The 17,752-nt window shown below is 40.4% G+C and overlaps 1 protein-coding gene and 1 long non-coding RNA gene across 2 annotated transcripts in view; one reads left to right on the top strand and one right to left on the bottom strand.

The window, feature by feature from the left end:
- The window catches only part of LOC131758522 (uncharacterized), an 81,810-nt gene extending 65,722 nt beyond the window's left edge, over positions 1 to 16,088 (top strand). Inside the window, exon 3 of the long non-coding RNA XR_009336204.2 lies at positions 15,080 to 16,088. This is a non-coding gene — a long non-coding RNA (uncharacterized lncRNA). The remainder of the gene's footprint in view (positions 1 to 15,079) is intronic.
- The window catches only part of EDNRA (endothelin receptor type A), a 63,485-nt gene that overhangs the window by 3,330 nt on the left and 42,403 nt on the right, over positions 1 to 17,752 (bottom strand). Inside the window, exons 4-7 of the mRNA XM_059066732.2 lie at positions 10,542 to 10,740; positions 6,169 to 6,321; positions 1,131 to 1,264; positions 381 to 489 (exon numbers count right to left, since the gene is read on the bottom strand). Coding sequence (XP_058922715.1) covers positions 381 to 489; positions 1,131 to 1,264; positions 6,169 to 6,321; positions 10,542 to 10,740 — 595 coding nt within the window. The remainder of the gene's footprint in view (positions 1 to 380; positions 490 to 1,130; positions 1,265 to 6,168; positions 6,322 to 10,541; positions 10,741 to 17,752) is intronic.

The raw sequence follows: 17,752 nt of genomic DNA, 5'->3' as shown, positions 1-17,752 counted from the left end.
GTGTACTACTAAATAGCATTTAGCAAGAGCTTTCTTAACAATGAGTTTATGTTTTGTTGAGATGAATAAGTTTTATCTATTCTGTTGGCCTAGAGCTCAAGTTGGATTATTTCTTTTTAAAGCAGGATACTAAATTGGCATGTTATTAAGTTAGCTCTTTTTGCTTTAACCTCTGAATATGTTGTTGTCGGAATAGATATTGCTTTTCTGTTATGCTGACCATTTGACCCTCTTTCTGGGTAACAAAATGTGATTTTTCACTTCTCTACTGAAAAGTACAGCTAATGAAAGTGATATTTACAACTGGAATGAACCATGCCTGTTGGTTACTTAATATACTCATTTGGTTGTTCTTTAAAAATGCTTGCAAAACGTCTTACCTGGAAACAATTTTTAAATTTCTTGCTCACAAAATATAGAGCTATTGGGTTTATACATGAATTCATGGTTGCCAAGTTAATGCCGATGTAATCCATGAGCAGCAAGAAACTAGAGCAAAAGAAAATAGAGGACAGATTAGAACATGTTTTCAAATCTGCTAACTAGCATTTATCTCTAGAATAAGCATTTTTCTTGCCCAGAAGGCATTTCTTATAGGTGGCAGTCAGAATTTTTTTTTTTTTTTTTGTGGTACGCGGGCCTCTCACTGTTGTGGCCTCTCCCGTTGCGGAGCACAGGCTCCGGACGCACAGGCTCAGCGGCCATGGCTCACGGGCCCAGCCGCTTTGTGGCATGTGGGATCCTCCCGGACCAGGGCACGAACCCGCATCCCCTGCATGGGCAGGCGGACTCTCAACCACTGCGCCACCAGGGAAGCCCCAGAATTTTTTTTTTTTTAAGTCCTTGTTTAAATGGTAATTTCAGTTCTGCGGAACATTTACACATATACCCAGCACTTGGTTAACCCAAACTATTATGCACAGCCCCAGGAGGGGAGCAGCAAAATTACTGATATGGCTTGTGCAAATTTTTGAGATCAGTTATGGGCTATGTCAGCTAAAGAAAAACAATCAACTTTGCAGTTTTAATTTTCAGGGCTATTGAGAATGTAGAGTAGGTGGTTTTGTAAAAGTCTTATAAATATGAAATCAGAGAAACTCCAATTTCCTCCTGAGTACAGAGGATCATACCTAAGTAATTCACATCGGTTCGTGTCCATTTCATCATACACGGTTTTCTTCAAAATACGGCTTAAATGAAGAGGGAACCAGCACAGAGCAAAAATTACGACCAAACAGAAAACTGTCTTTGCCACTTCTCGACGCTAAAGGAAAGTGAGAAGAAAAAAAAAGACAATAAGTTTAGTGTTTTTCTACTGGAGGAAAGAGCTACACAAAAGGAAATAGTAAATTGGGGAAGAGTAACTCGAAGAAATGCCAGAGCAGCCTGCCCCTCACCATGACTCAACCTCTTCAAGATTTGGAGTCCAGGGAATTCCCTGGAGATCCAGTGTTTAGGACTCCGTGCTTGCACTGCAGGGGGCACGGGTTCCATCCCTGGTCGGGGAACTAAGATCCTTCATGCAGCACAGTGTGGCCAGAAAAAAAAAAAGAAAAGAAAAGAAAAAGAAAACATTTGGAGTCCAATTTCTAAGCAAGGAGTTGCTAGTGATTCTTTTGGGGCAGCTGCCAGGAAGGATGTTGGTCTCAGGCTGGTCATCAGGGCCAAGACAGAGGTTTGATGGTGGACAGAGGTAGGGACTGGCTGGGGTTGAGCCAACGCTGTGGCTGGGTCTCTGTGTATGTGTGTGTGTTTATTTATTTTTTTATTTTATTTTATTTTTTTTGCGGTATGCGGGCCTCTCACTGTTGTGGCCTCTCCCGTTGCGGAGCACAGGCTCCGGACGCTCAGGCCCAGTGGCCATGGCTCACGGGCCTAGTTGCTCCGCGGCATGTGGGATCTTCCCGGACCAGGGCACGAACCCGTGTCTCCTGCATCGGCAGGCGGATTCTCAACCACTGCGCCACCAGGGAAGCCCTGTGTGTGTGTTTAATATGTAGGGTGAGGGTTAGTTGAACGTCTCAATGGCAGTTAATTCACCAGCATTAATGACAGCATGGCAGTCAAAGTGACTGACCCTAGCATGATAAAAAATGGACAAATCTAGGGAATTCCCTGGTGGTCCAGTGGTTAGGATTGTGTGCTCTCACTGCTGAGGGCTGGGTTCAGTCCCTTGTTGGGGAGCTAAGATCCCGCAAGCCGTGCAGCATGGGGGGTAAAAAAAAAAAAGGACAAGTCCGAAAAGATATTTGGAAAAGAAAACAGGAGTCAGAAACAGAAAAGAAAAAGGAAGAACAACGTGTTTTCTCCATTTCTTGATCCTGGAGAAACCTGGCACTGGGATTTTTTTGCTTTTAAAATTCTTTCATTAATGACATGGACATGTAGTTTCCAAGGATATATTGTTTGCAAATAGAGGGATGAGGGTAAAGGATTATCAGCAATGACGATTAGAAAAACTGGGACATGTTGACCCTGGCTTGACTCCAATGGCAGGTTTACATGCTTTGGGGTCTGCATAGGATCAGCAAAACCATAGGTTAAGAATTATCTGCAACCAGTCATTTGTGTGCATTGTACTTGAGTATTACGGGGCATGTGTTTGGAAGCCCAACTGGGAATGGAAAATGCAACTTGTCTGTAACTGGAATCACTTAATGTCAAAATAAAACTGATTGAAAACAGGGTTTGGAAGGGTAATGCTGGTTCAACCCGAAGCATATAGTGTTAAGTATGGGAAGCCTACAATAAACCCACATGATTAATAGAGCCATTTAAAAAGATTTCAGGGCAGTTGTCACAAATTGTGGCTCTAGTCCCAAGAACTGGGAGTTCTTTAATCTTTCAGAGTTAGCTGGCTAGTTAGCTGGGCCATGGCTTCAGAGAATGTATAAACTGAACGATGATTGAGAGAAATGAAGGATTCCTTTATTTATTAATCTACAGGAATGGGGGATCATTTTAAAGGGCCAATTTTGTATACACAGAAAGACAGTGTGCCCAGAAAAAATAGAAAAGCAGGGTATTGGGGAGAGGTTACATCCCCTGTGCACATCCTCAAAGAAGATAACTTTTTTTTTTTTTTTTTTTTTTTTTTTGCGGTACGCGGGCCTCTCACTGTTGTGGCCTCTCCCTTCGCGGGGCACAGGCTCCGGACGCGCAGGCTCAGAGGCCACGGCTCACGGGCCCAGCCGCTCCGCGGCACGTGGGATCTTTCCGGACCAGGGCACGAACTCGTGTCCCCTACATCGGCAGGCTGACTCTCAACCACTGCGCCACCAGGGAAGCCCAGAGGATAACTTTTTAAAAGGTTATATTAATACGTTGCCATGACAGTCTGATATTTGGTTAATCAATATCCATTCTTCTGTTTTCCTTACTATCAGTCAGATCCTTGATTTTTTTCATGGCGGCACGGGAGCCTGGCCTCCTCATCTGCATAGTTCTTACCAATTACATTAAGTAGAAATCGTTGTGTGGAGTTTCTGGAAAAGCTACTTAAAAGTGGGGGATAGGACTTCCCTGGTGGTCCAGTGGTTAAGACTCTGCTCTTCCAGTGCATGGGGCACGGGTTTAATCCCTGGTCGGGGAACTAAGATCCCACATGCCGTGGGGCGTGGACAAAAAAAAAAGTGGGATATACTCCTTTGGCAGACACACACTAATGTGATCTGTGTTCTTCCCTTTCTTGCTGCCTAGATAGAAGATATAATGGTAGAGCTATAGCGGCTGTCTTCCAATAAAAACGGAAAGGTCAGTACACCAGCAGAACCCTGGCTTCTGAGTCCCTTGACCACTGAGCCAATGACATCTGAACTTCTTGCCATGGGAGAAAGATAAACCCCTGCCTGGTCTACTCCCTGTTATTTTGGGTTTTCTGCTACCAGCATCCAAACACAATCCCTAACTGATAAAATGTCTTGTTGGTATAATGAAGAGAAATTTGAGAAAACCACACAAGAAGCAAGACCAGAAGCCATATTGGATATTGGACAGGGTGGCTGGGTCTTTCACTCTGAGCTAGCTCCCCTGCCATCCCACTTGAAGGCCTTCCAGCCAGGCTTGCTCTCCTGCTGTTAGAACCTGCTCTAGCTTTGAGTGAGACACGAGGGAATGTCTGTTGCATGGTGACCAAGTCTTGGGTTCTAATCTCCATTTGGTTGAGTCAGTCTCTTAAACACCTGTATAATAAGGGTAATACCTGTCCAGCTTATCTCACAGGGTGTTTGGAGGAATCAAACACCAAAAGGACATGGAAATGCTCTTTAAAAACTTTAAAAAATGCTATGAAAATGTGAAGCAGCAGCATCTTATTATTGCTTCCAATCCCTATTCAATTATTTTCAGAGCAGTTGCCACTCGTAGCTTAAATAGGCTCAATCGTGGTGCTAGTGCAAAATCAACATTTTAAAACACTGTCTTTCACAAATCTATTCTAATTAGTTATCTTCATTGTAGGAATGAGCCATAATAATTGCTTAATATGTTTCACATCTGGAGTACTTGAAATGTTCATGCCTGGATGATGTCATACTAAAGTTTCTCAAGATAATTTTCCTGTTAAATTATAATGAAAGATAATAGCTACCATTTGTATAGCATGTTAGATTTTATAAAGTATGTGTATGCACATTAATTCCTTTGATTGTCATAATAACACTGATTCATATATTATTATGTCCAATTTACGGATAGGGAGCTGACACTCAAAAAAAATCAGTCCTCTAGCTGAAAACTGTTGCCGATGAAAAATGATGCTTGTTGTGTGGTCATCATACAGGGCAGATTTCCAGGCTCCATCAAGTTATGACATTAACTTTTGGTGTGGTTCATCGTCCTTATATACTTGTCTGTTGAAACTGAAAACTCACCCACAGTCCTAGTTTTACTCTTTGAATTAATATCTATCAACATTTTCTGACTAAACTATGAGTTGGAGCCTATTAGACACCGCACATGCATTAGGTCATCCCTTTGATGTATTGTTATATACATCTCATTAAAAAATTTTTAAGACTCAAAACTAAGTTGGTATTTGTATAGAAAAGTGCAGGTATTATTATATACATTTTCTGAAGAACTAGAAGTTCAGAGAGATTAAGCAATTTGCCCAATGTCACAGAGCCAGCAAATATAAGCGTCACAGTTTTATCTGTTCTGTTTCCTGCCTGGGAAGGACCAATAGCGTCCTAATGACATGTTCAGATTTCTTCTAGAACTTTGGGCCCTCCAAAATGTGGCTTCTTATGTACCCAATCCTGTTTGCTATCATGAGTCTTACTTTATTTTATTTTATTTATTTATTTATTTTTTTTGCGGTATGCGGGCCTCTCACTGCTGTGGCCTCTCCCGTTGCGGAGCACAGGCTCCGGACGTGCAGGCCCAGCGGCCATGGCTCACGGGCTTAGTTGCTCCGCGGCATGTGGGATCTTCCCGGACCAGGGCACGAACCCATGTCCCCTGCATCGGCAGGCGGACTCTCAACCACTGCGCCACCAGGGAAGCCCCATGAGTCTTACTTTAGATGTTGCTCTAATGAGGTCCATCTTTTTTTCCAGTCCCCCAAAGGGATGATGCCCATGCTGTGTTCTACTAGACCCCTGTCCACCCACCTGAAGTGCCCTCTGTCCTCTTCTTCCCCATGGAACCCACTTATCCTCCATGAACAGTTCAATCCCCCTCATACAATTTCTCCATGACTTTATCTCATATCCTCCTTGACTTTCTATAGCAAAGGCTACTTTTTACCACAACTTGTGATTCTATTTTCCAATTATTTCATGTTTGTGTTTTATTTCCACAACAAGACTGCAAAGCCTGCCCATGGAGAAAGTCATATACTTCTTTTTTTGTCCTGGCACAGTTCCAACCCCAGTTCAACGTACTGCTAATCACAAACACTCATGTTTGATACACCCTTGGCAAAATAAATGAATAGTTTCTCTCTGTTTGGGCCCTGCCCACAGGGCCACCTGTTTCATAGGTCGGATCCCTACTTCACAGAAGAAATGCCTAATACGCTAAAGAAAACAAGACATACAGACAAACAAAACAGTATTTTTATTTTTAGGAAATCAGGCTAAATCTGCGAAATACAGTATTCATAGGCCTTTTGTTGTCAAGGACAAAACAGTCTTGGCCACATCTTCATGATCTTATTAGATTTACCTGTTTCAGGTGTTCACTGAGGGCAATTCTCAGGCTGCCGTTCCTTCTGTTTAACATCTCACAAGTCATGAGGGTGTAGAAGATCGCAGTGCACACCAGGGGCATGCAGAAGTAGAACCCAAACAGCCACCAGTCCTTAACATCTTGGTAGAACTGGAAAGAGAAGAGAAGGGAGAGAGGAAGGGGAGCATTATAATGAAAATTAGTTGTACAGCGCCTCTGGTGGCTTCAACATTTTCATGCTTGCAGATATGTTTGTATATTCATGCTCTCTGGTTGTGGTAATGGGCTTGGAGGTGGTACTCAAAACAACTAAATTGGAAACTCCAGACATTATCTTGGCTTTATAATAGCACACAAAGAAATTGCATTAAAAATTATCCTGGCAAACAGCACTATTCACCATAGCCAAGACATAGAAGCAACCTGAATGTTTATTGACAGATGAATATACAATGGAATATTGCTCAGCCATAAAAAGAATGAAATAATGCCATTTGCAGCAACAAGGGTGGACCTAGAGATGATCATACTAAGCAAAGTAAGTCAGAAAGAGAAAGACAAATATCATATGATCTCACATGTGGAATCTAAAATATGATACAAATGAACTTATCTATGAAACAGAAACAGATTCAGAGACATAGAGAACAGACTTGTGGTTATCAAGGGGGGAGAGGGAGGGATGGATTAGGAGTTTGGGATTAGCAGATGCAAACTATTATATATAAAATGGATAAGCAATAAGGTCCTACTGTATAGCACAGAGAACAATATTCAATATCCTGTGATAAAACATCATGGGAAAGAATATGGAAAAGAATGTATATATATGGATAACTGAATCACTTTGCTGTACAGCAGAAATTAACACAACATTGTAAAGCGACTATACTGCAATAAAATAAATTTAAAAAATTATCCCAACAGATATTTTGAATAAACTGAAGTTGGTTTTAATTACACAGTGCAAGAGCCCTAATCAATAAAAAGAGTTCCCTTCCAAAGCTCATAAAGCATGATTTTGAGACATACAGACTCTTATCTTTGTTGGTGATTCTCAACATTTTGCTAGTGCCTGGTTTACTTCTGACTATTGTGGTTAGAATGTACTTAATGTGCCTATCTAGTTTGGAAACAGTGAGGGTTATGAATGGCTTATCTGTGGAGTTTTCGGTTACTGGGAATTAACCCTTTGTCTGGTATGTCTGCTATGTGACCTCGCAGCCAGCCAGTTTGAGCCATCAATAACTGTGCCCTTTCTCGCTCCCTTTTAATACTTACCACCTGGAAACTATTGAGGCAGTGTAGTTTATCTGAAGGCATACTGAGCATTATCTCCCTGAGGACAGGATTTATAAATACCAGGATTACTCAGTTTTATGTGTTCTTGAAAGAGAAAATATAATACCCAATAAAAATGGAAATTAGAAAATTACATCTAAATTCTTCGTCCCACTAAATTAACCACCAGCTTGGGAAGAAATGCTGTTCCTTTTCTTATGCTGTTTCTCCAGATTGTTTATTTACTAAGGATAATGCAGCCTCCTGTAATATCTCAGTTCCCACAGTAAAAAATAATCACACTGCTCTGTGAAACACTGGAGAGTTTCTGAATATAGAAAGAGGCCCAGTGGGCTGCATTTATAACATGTCTATTAAAATATTCTTTAAATGGTTCCTGAGGATAAAAAGTTCTGGGCAGGGGTTCTTAAATACTTTTATGCCATAGATCGCCTTCTGGTGTAGACTATAATTCTTTCTGAGAATAATACTTTTATGTGCATGAAATAAAATATGTAAGATTACAATGGAAACCAATTACATCAAAACACAGAAATCAAAATATGAAAAAGAAAGTTCTGATGTAGTAATATATGTGTTTATTAACAAATTAAATCACAGATCTAATGGTGGTTCTATCAGAATGTAGGAGCAATGATGAATGTAAATGATATTTTGAGATTATACAACTGTTATGTGGTATGAAATGTCTGTTATTTCTATTAGTGAAAAAATCATGGTACTGCTAAATACTACTGTGGTTTGTTGCCTACTTTCATATTAGAAGGAAATGATAAATTTCAGTTAGAAGTTAGTGAAAATAAACATGTAATTTCCTTTCCATTCAAGTTTACAAACCTCTGAATTCTAGCCTCAGGTTAAGTGCAGACTCCCAAAGGAGTTGGTTTTTTCAAATCTGTTTACACAAATATTTTCCTGTTCACATCACGCTGTAGAAAGGTTTTAGTACTGAACTTTAAAAAACAAACAAAAAATCAGAAGGACTCTCTCTCTTCATTTAAATGCAACACAAACACTCCTTGGAGGACCCCCTTCTTCTGGGTGCATTGCTGGCTGGGTGTGACTGCCTAGAAGCAGCTGTGGAGGGCCTGGAAGCTGACCCTACCTGGAGGGGACTGGATGGAGTTCCCTGCCCCTTCCATGGTAGAGGCCTATCGAGAATGGGGTCACACATTTCTTTTGAACTGATGTCACCAGCAAGGGTATGGAGGGACCTCCCTCCAGTCTAGGTTAGAGCAAAGTTGAGGAGGAAAGAGTGGAAAAAGAGGGGGAATCACATTAGAAAAAGAGAACAGGAGGGGAAAGAGAATCCTAAAACTTTAGACTTGGAATGAAATCTTCAAAATCATCAGTTCAAACTCATACCCTATACTGCAACCCTCCGGGCGCCCGCCAGGCACAACGCCCCCGCCAGCCTGAAGGGCAGCTACTCTTAGCTTCATCTCTAGAAAGGATATGCATCGTTGTGAAGAAACCCATTTCATTTTGTCCAGCTGGAATGGTCAGTAAGTTCCTCTTTATTTTTGGCCACACTGCGCGGCTTGCGGGATCTTAGTTCCTTGACCAGGGATTGAACCCATGACTTCCATGAGTCCTAATCACTGGACCACCAGGAAATTCCCAGTGAGTTCCTTCTTATGTTCAGCCTCTTCTCTCTAATGTTTTAGTCAGGGTTTTCTAGATTGCTCATTCACACTGCCCCAGTTCTGATAGCCTCCTACTGCTTTGCTTTTCACTGTGGAGGTTGACTTCATAAAAAAGTCAGTAGATCAGCAGAAGACTTTAATTTTAAGGTTGCTAGTTTGGCTGTGTTCATGAGCACTTTTAATTTTGAAACAAGAATCTCCAAGCAGGACAACTGGTCAACTGTAAAACCACTAATTTTGTGAATTTTCCATGGAAGGAAAACATACCTTAAGATGTCTGTAAATGATTAAATGTGGAATCTGAACTGCATGAAACTTACATCAAAGTACTAAATTATGCTGATGTAAGAGAAATAGTTATTCTTGGTTTTCCTCCTCGTTCTACATGTGACTAGTTTTGTAGAGGAAATATGCATTTTAAATGAGTTTCCTAATACTCTCAGTTCTGTAATCAAGCTTTTCAGAAACATTAATGCGGTCAGGTGTATTAAGCAACAATTGAATTTGTTACACTAAAATGCTCTTTAAAAACGTTCTGCAAATTTATATTATTTGGGGCTTCCCTGGTGGCGCAGTGGTTAAGAATCCGCCTGCCAGTGTGGGGGACACGGGTTCGAGCCCTGGTGCAGGAAGATCCCACATGCCGCGGAGCAACTAAGCTTGTGAGCCACAACTACTTAGCCCGCGAGCCACAGCTACTGAGCCCGCGTGCCACAACTACTGAAGCCCACGTGCCTAGAGCCCATGCTCCACAGCAAGAGAAGCCACTGCAATGAGAAGCCCGCGCACCACAAAGAAGAGTAGCCCCTGCTCTCTGCACCTAGAGAAAGCCCGTGTGCAGCAATGAAGACCCAATGCAACCAAAAATAAATAAATATTTTTTTAAAAAGAGAAAAGAATCCAAATAAAATTAAATTAAAATTTTAAAAAATTTATATTATTTATATATTAGAATCTGTACTAACATAAGCACACACGAGAATGACTTCCTACTTTGAATTAGTAAATCTGTCTTTAAAAACTGTGTGAGCAATGAGCATTTCTCCAAGTAACATCAAATAAGCATCAGTGTGTCTGTCAGATGGAAATTGTGCTGTATTCCTTATTATCAAAACAAATAGCACTACATGCATACACATCAATCTCTCTTTCTTAGTAAATCTGTTTCAGAATTCTGAGTTGTTTGGTGCAGAGCAATAGTTGTGTCTACAGTTGTGCTATAATACAAGAGTGAAAACAAAATAGTTGTTTTATTCAAGAAGCTAAGCCCTGGTTTAACATCTGCTTTTCATGCAATTTAAAGAATATTTGACTGAACTAACAGAGTAAACTACACTCGGCAGTGTAGAGATATCAACAAATCTTGGTGATGGTAAATGAAGACCTCCCCTCCCCAATTAATTTCCTTTAAACTTTTCATACCTCCATGAATTTTGACGTGGCATTGAGCATACAGGTTTTGTGCTGTTCACCCTTGTATTCAAAGGGCACCATGACGAAGCCGATTGCTTCGGGGATGGCCAGGATAAAAGAAAGGATCCAGATGGAGACAATCTCAATGGCTGTGACCAAGGGAATCCCAATTCCCTGAACACGACTCCAGGAGGCAACTGCTCTGTACCTAAAAAAAAAGGGGGGGGATGATGGCACCAAGTGGTTAGGAAATTTTAAGTTTATTTCAATTAAATGAAAATTATAAATGCTGGAAAGATCCTTCCTTTGGCCAGTGACCAACCATTAGCTTTTTAGGAATTTTCTGTGAGTCCTGGTGTGAAAAACAAGTGGGGCTATTAAAAGTTCTACCCATTTGGAGTTCAACTGGCTGGCAGGCCTGAGTCTGAGATCTTCACTTGGGGCCTATCGAAATCTCATGAGAGTTTAGGATGTGGCAGCAGAGATGGGTGTGCTATGTTTATTAAGATGGGGGGAAAATTGGATGATGGGAGGGGTAGTGAAAGCTGCTGGTACTTGTTATGGTAATGTCTTATTTCTGTTTCTATATTAAAAAAAAACTTGAAATATTATCTATGAAGTGGATCTAGATATCCTTAAGTGAATGGTGACCATAGATCTTCCATTGTTTTCTCCCTTCCTCTACCCTCAAAATATGATCACAGTGGGCTTGTACTGGGTGGCTGTTTTAGTAAATAAATATTTCTAATAATTATATTTGAAAAAGTCAAAGAATAAATATATCTCTCCCATATGGCCCTGTGCTAGACTATATAAAACTGAGCTAAAGACAGCTTCGTTCCTCAACTTTAGGGTTTACACTTTAATAGGAAAGAATGGTTCATACAGAAGCATAGGATATAAATATAACTGAACAATCATGCCAATCAAAGCACTAACTGGCATTAAGAAATTGTGTTTGCCTTATATTTTACCTTAATATTTTATGATAATAATCACATTTAAATGTTAAGTCGAAGGAAAGTTTGGTTTCAGAAATGCCATGCTCTTTGACCTGAGGTGATGGTCTGGTGCTAACTGCTTTCAGACTTACTATTAAGAAGGGACCTGTGGTACAGTATTTTTGTGACTTCATTCTTGAAATTTTTGCTGCTGTTGTAATGGAAAGGAAACATTCGCTTTTAATAGCTTTCATTAGATAGTGCCAGAGGAAGGCTGTAAAACAGACCAAGGCATTGAGACAGGTGCACATGGGTTTGCAGGCCAGGCAGCTTAATGGGAAAGATTAGTCAGCAACGCCAAGGCAAGATACAAGCTACCCATAGCCACCAAAATGAGCCCCTATCATTTGCAGTTAGTGTTCTGTCTCAGTACAACTAAAAGGTACACCTGTGAAAACCCAACTCCTAGGAATTATGCTACCTTGTTCTTCACTGTAGATTAGAACCTATAGTTTTGGTATGCACGATGATGCCACATGCCATATATACAGGACACTTTGCTGGAGAAATGTTTTGCAAAAGATTTTTAGGATAAATAAGATTGGTGCACAATAAGAATCTCTGAAAAAGTCCAGATTAGTTCAGAATGGAATAAAATACAGCTATGCAAACAGACCAAGAAAATCCTTTTACGATGTAGCCAACATTGCATTTTAAAATTTATGGTTATTACCAGGAGGATGAAGACTGCTATATATTCTGCTTTCTATTTCTGTTTACTTTTCTTTGCTGCCTTATTAGACTGACAGTCTGATGTCCAGTAAAAGCTACAAGGAATGGAGACAGAATGTCTATATCCCAAGGCTGTCAATGAGTTATATCTGTTTCTTCTCCCCTCCTCTTATCAGGAAAGGTGATGTAAATAAAACACTTTATCTCTTAAAAGAGAAAGCCAGATTTCTTAGGCAGGATTGGAGATAGAAGGTGGTTTAGTAAGAAAATGTGATCTACATGTTCCAATGATGAATATATTCACAGACCAGCTTCATTTTATAACGTGCCCATGAGTTCCCAGAATATGACATATCTATAATCCAATGTGAATTCAACATTTAAACATAAATAGAAGTAATTTTTAGTGCCTAGTTGAGCAAATGATTCAGAATCAGTCTGCTCCTTCATTAACCCACATGACTGAGAATTAGAATATTTCCCATTTGTAATCACACTGATCTTGATAACATCTCCATGAGATGAGAAAACAACCATAAGAATGATTAGAAACACTCACTTGTGATGATGGAGGTGCAGAAAGGTGCGAAAAATAAGAAATACTGGACGTGCCCCAAATGATTTCTATTTGGGTGATAATGACACAACAGATAATACACAGTATGTTCTCCTTACTAGGTATGATTATGAACAGCCTGCCAACAAAAACTATTCCGGAAATAATCCCTCCCCTTTGAAATGCTTTCTTCACTTGGCTTTGACCACATTCTGCTACTTTTCCTCCTGCTGATGGGATTGGCCACTCCATCTCATCTCCTTGGCTGGATCATGCCCACGCCTCAAATTCTTAGTGTTGGATTTCCCCTTAGTCCTCGCACCTCTTTTCTTTTCTATCTACACCCTCTCTCTTTATGATCTCATCTAGTCTCAAGGCTTTATTATCATTTAAACTCTCTATATGTGGATAATTAATTCTCAAATGTATAACTCTAGCCTAGAGCCTCACCTCTAACTCTAGACTCGTGTATCCACCTGCCTACTTGGTATCCACTCAGATATCTAATAGGCACTGAAACTCACCCAAACCAGACTCCCGGTCTTCTTCCTTGCCCCCTTCCTTGCCTTCTCTCTAGTCTACCATCTCAGGCCCAGAACTTTGAAGTTAGCCTTCCCTCCTCTTTTTCTCTTCCATCGCACATCCAATTCTTCAGCAAACCTTGCAACCTCCTCCTTCAAACTGTATCCAGACGCAACCACTTCTCACCATCTCGCCAGTTACCACCTGCCTGGATTATTTTAATAGCTTCCTAACTGATCTCTCTGTGTCCACTTCGCCCTCCTGCAGTTTGCCCTGAACACAGCAACCGGGGTGAGCCTGTTAAAATGTAAGCCAATCATGTCACCCCTCTGCTCAGATCCCCCAGTGGGTTCCCACCCCAATGGGAATGCCTACAGGTGTCCTCAGAGCTGCCTCCTCACTTCCCCAGATCTTTACGCAATGGTGTCTTTTCACAGAGGCCTTCCCTGAATACCCTATTTAAAACTGCCAGATTCCCCTCCAGATGTACCCTGTCCCACTCAGCCTGATTATTTTTCTCCATAGCACTTACTACGATGGGACCAATCAAATATTTTACTTATTTATTTCGTTTATGGTCTGTGTCCACCTCTCCCTTTTGATTGTAAGCTCCGTAGGGCAGACATCTTGCATGTTGGTCACAAGACCTACAACAATAGGTGCTGAATAAATATCTCTTGAATTAAGAATCTCTCTTTGTTTGCTTCCTTGCCATGCATTTGTCTTTATTGGCCAAAGCCAATATACATTCCAAAGAGTTTCTTATTTTTCAAGCCAGCCCTGAATTAGGCAACGGATAAAGAGCTAGTACTTTCAGAATCCTAGAACACAGTAATTTAAAACCAAGCAGGACCTCTGGGCTGATCTTTCTCCCTTTGTGTTCTCGTTGGGAACCTGAGGAGGGGTGTGTCACCAAGTCCTCTGCCTGGTCCCCAGTGAATGTGGGGCGCCTGGGCCAGGGCTCTGGTCTGCCAAGTCCCAGGGGAGTCTTTTCCCATGACACCACCATGAACTCTGTCATATGACATGCCAAAATACAAGAATAAATTACATGTTTTGTTTATGTAAAGATGTTTGTTACTGTATATGTCTATAAATAGATTTTTACATGTTTTCAAGGCTAGAGGCATTTAATGCACATCTTTGAATCTTTAAGGTATGATCTGGGAAACTCATTAAACTGAAAATAAATATTATTGAATGTACTTTAAAACAGTGTAAAAGAAAACTTCAATTCAAAAGATCACTTCAGCAAAATCTATTTCCATTTCTTCTTCTTCTTTGCCCATTGCTAGTCTCATAAATATAGTTTGAATATAATTATATTATAATCTTGTCAGTTACAATTTTGTTTTTGGCTTTATTTGCTTTTCATGTTTCTACATAGGCATGGCATTTATTAATTTCATGGCTACCCAGTATAACAAGATATTGATACAATTTACCTAAATCTTCCTCCTATGGTCACATCATTTCTAGTGTTTCAAGGTTGTGAATAACATGCTATAAATATGTTTGCACATACAGATTTTTTTTCTCTTTGAATGATTTTCCTGGGTTAATTATCTTGAGTGAGATTACTAAATCAAGGGAATGAAAAAGTAGCTTAAGTACCTTTAAAAAATGTTTCTCCTAAGTGCCTGTCAATGCTTGCCATCATTACAATTTATTTTTCTTCAGTTTTGCCACCTCCATAAGGTAAAGTGGCACTTATATCTTTATGTCTGCACTTCTTTAATTGAGCAAATGTGACCCTTTGTAATGTTTGTTTATGATTTGTGTCTCCTATGTGCTAGGCAAACCAATTGCCATATAGAGGTTTGGGAGCAAAACGCCAGCAGGAAGAACTTTAAAGAGAAGCCAGGTGAAGTGGATTAAAAGATAGCTGCAGGAAGGAAACCATGAACAAGACGAAAAGACAACCCTCAGAATGGGAGAAAATATCTGCAGACGAAGCAACCGACAAAGGATTAATCTCCCAAATATACAAATAGCTCATGAAGCTCAATATCAAAAAAACCAACAACCCAATCCAAAAGTGGGCAGAAGACCTAAATAGACATTTCTCCAAAGAAAATATACAGATTGCCAACAAACTCATGAAAGGATGCTCAACATCACTAATCATTAGAGAAATGCAAATCAAAACTACAGTGAGGTATCATCTCACACCAGTCAGAATGGCCATCATCAAAAAATCTACAAACAATAAATGCTGGAGAGGGTGTGGAGAAAAGGGAACCCTCTTGTACTGTTGGTAGGAATGTAAATTGATACAGCTACTGTGGAGAACGGTATGGAAGTTCCTTAAAAAACTACAAATAGAACTACTATATGACCCAGCAATCCTACTACTAGGCATATAACCTGAGAAAACCATAATTCAAAAAGAGTCATGCACCACAATGTTCATTGCAGCTCTATTTACAACAGCCCGAACATGGAAGCAACCTAAGTGTTCACTGACAGATGAATGGATAAAGAAGATGCGGCACATATATACAATGGAAGATTACTCAGCCATAAAAAGAAACGAAATTGAGTTATTTGCAGTGAGGTGGATAGACCTAGAGACTGTCATACAGAGTGAAGTAAGTCAGAAAGAGAAAAACAAATACCGTATGCTAACACATATATATGGAATCTAAGAAAAAAGTGGTTCTGAAGAACCTAGGGGCAGGACAGGAATAAAGACGCAGATGTAGAGAATAGACTTGAGGACACTGGAAGGGGGAAGGGTAAGCTGGGATGAAGTGAGAGAGTGGCATGGACATATATACACTACCAAACGTAAAATAGATAGCTAGTGGGAAGCAGCTGCATAGCACAGGGAGGTCAGCTCGGTGCTTTGTGTCCACCTAGAGGGGTGGGTTAGGGAGGGTAGGAGGGAGACGCTAGAGGGAGGAGATATAGGGATATATGTATATGTATAGCTGATTCACTTTGTTATAAAGCAGAAACTAACACAACATTGTAAAGCAATTATACTTCAATAAAGATGTTAAAAAAAAAAAGGTAGCTGCAGAGAAGGAAATAATGCCATTTGCAGCAACATGGATGGACCTAGAGATTACTAAGTGAAGTAAGTCAGAGAAAGACAAATATCATATGATATCATTTAGATGTGGAATCTAAAAAAAAATGATGCCAATGAATTTATTTACAAAACAGAGACAGACTCACAGACATTGAAAACATATTTATGGTTACCAAAGGGGAAAGGGGGGGAAGGGGTAATTCAGGAGCTTGGGATTAGCAGATACAAACTACTATATATAAAATATATAAAGCCACAAGGTCCTACTGTATAGCACAGGGAACTATATTCAATATCTTGTAATCACCTATAATGGAAAAGAATCTGAAAAAGAATATATATTTATACAGGTATAACTGAATCACCTTGCTCTACACCAGAAACTAACACAACATTATAAATCAACTATACTTCAACAACAACAAAAAATTAATAAAAAAGAAAGATAGCTGCAGATATTTGGACATTTCTTCAGTTGGGTCCTTCATCTGGGCTGGCCTCTGGCTCCTTTGACCAGCTGAGCACAGCTGGAATGATGCTTTGTCAGTTTCACGTCTGGCCTCTGAATGGAGCAGTAGGTGCCACCCCGGAGCCCTGAGCCCGCTGGAGGGGTGTCGAACAGCCCTGGACTTCATGGAGAGGGAGATGGGCTCCTCTGAGCTCAGATGTCCAACTGTTCTTGCCAAGGGGCCAGTCATGTGAGTCTTGGACCCATGAAGCAAGCTCAGCGGCCAGCTGAAATTCACCGTGAGACCGCAGTCGAAGTAACAAGGAGCGGAAAAACCACCCAAATCCCTAACCCACAACTTGGTCAGATAATAAGAAAATGGTGGTTGTTCTAAACCACTAAGTTTGGGGGTAGTTTGTTATCAAAGAAAAACGAGGTAGCAAGATTAACCAGTCACCTGATCTTGACAATAGAAATAAGAGAAAAGAACAAATAACTATGTGCGACAGGGAACAGACCCCCAAATGAGATCCCAAGTTGCCCTACACCCAGCGTGAAAGGAAAATCATAGCACCAGGAGAATAAGGAGAAACCAAGCCCAAGTCTAAGTAAAAATGAAGTTTTTTAGAAAATCGCTTCCATGCTTTCTTGAGTTGGGATAAACCTTTGAGAATATCCTAGAGACCACTAAGCAATTACTTGAAATGAGGGATGAAGAACTGGCTTTGAGTTTGAGGCAAATCAAAGTGCATTAGTGATGGAGCCTTACAACTTTCCCAGGTGTCTAATCACACATCATCTGGAGTAGTTGTTAAAAGAGTTATATCTTTTTACAGCCTCTTTCCCTAGGCAACTTTAAAGTACAATCTGGAGCTGTACCCAGACCTTTTTTACTGGTCTGACCCCCATCATTTTCTACTTTAAACATGACTGTTAACCTTACAAGAATAGCATTGAATTCCTCTTCCCAATCCCTGCCCCTTC

Source organism: Kogia breviceps, chromosome 6 (genome assembly GCF_026419965.1).
Source record: "Kogia breviceps isolate mKogBre1 chromosome 6, mKogBre1 haplotype 1, whole genome shotgun sequence".
In the NCBI taxonomy this organism is placed as follows: Eukaryota; Metazoa; Chordata; class Mammalia; order Artiodactyla; family Physeteridae; genus Kogia; species Kogia breviceps.
Note: the sequence above shows the minus strand (reverse complement) of the source record. Positions and strands in the feature narration are given on the sequence as shown.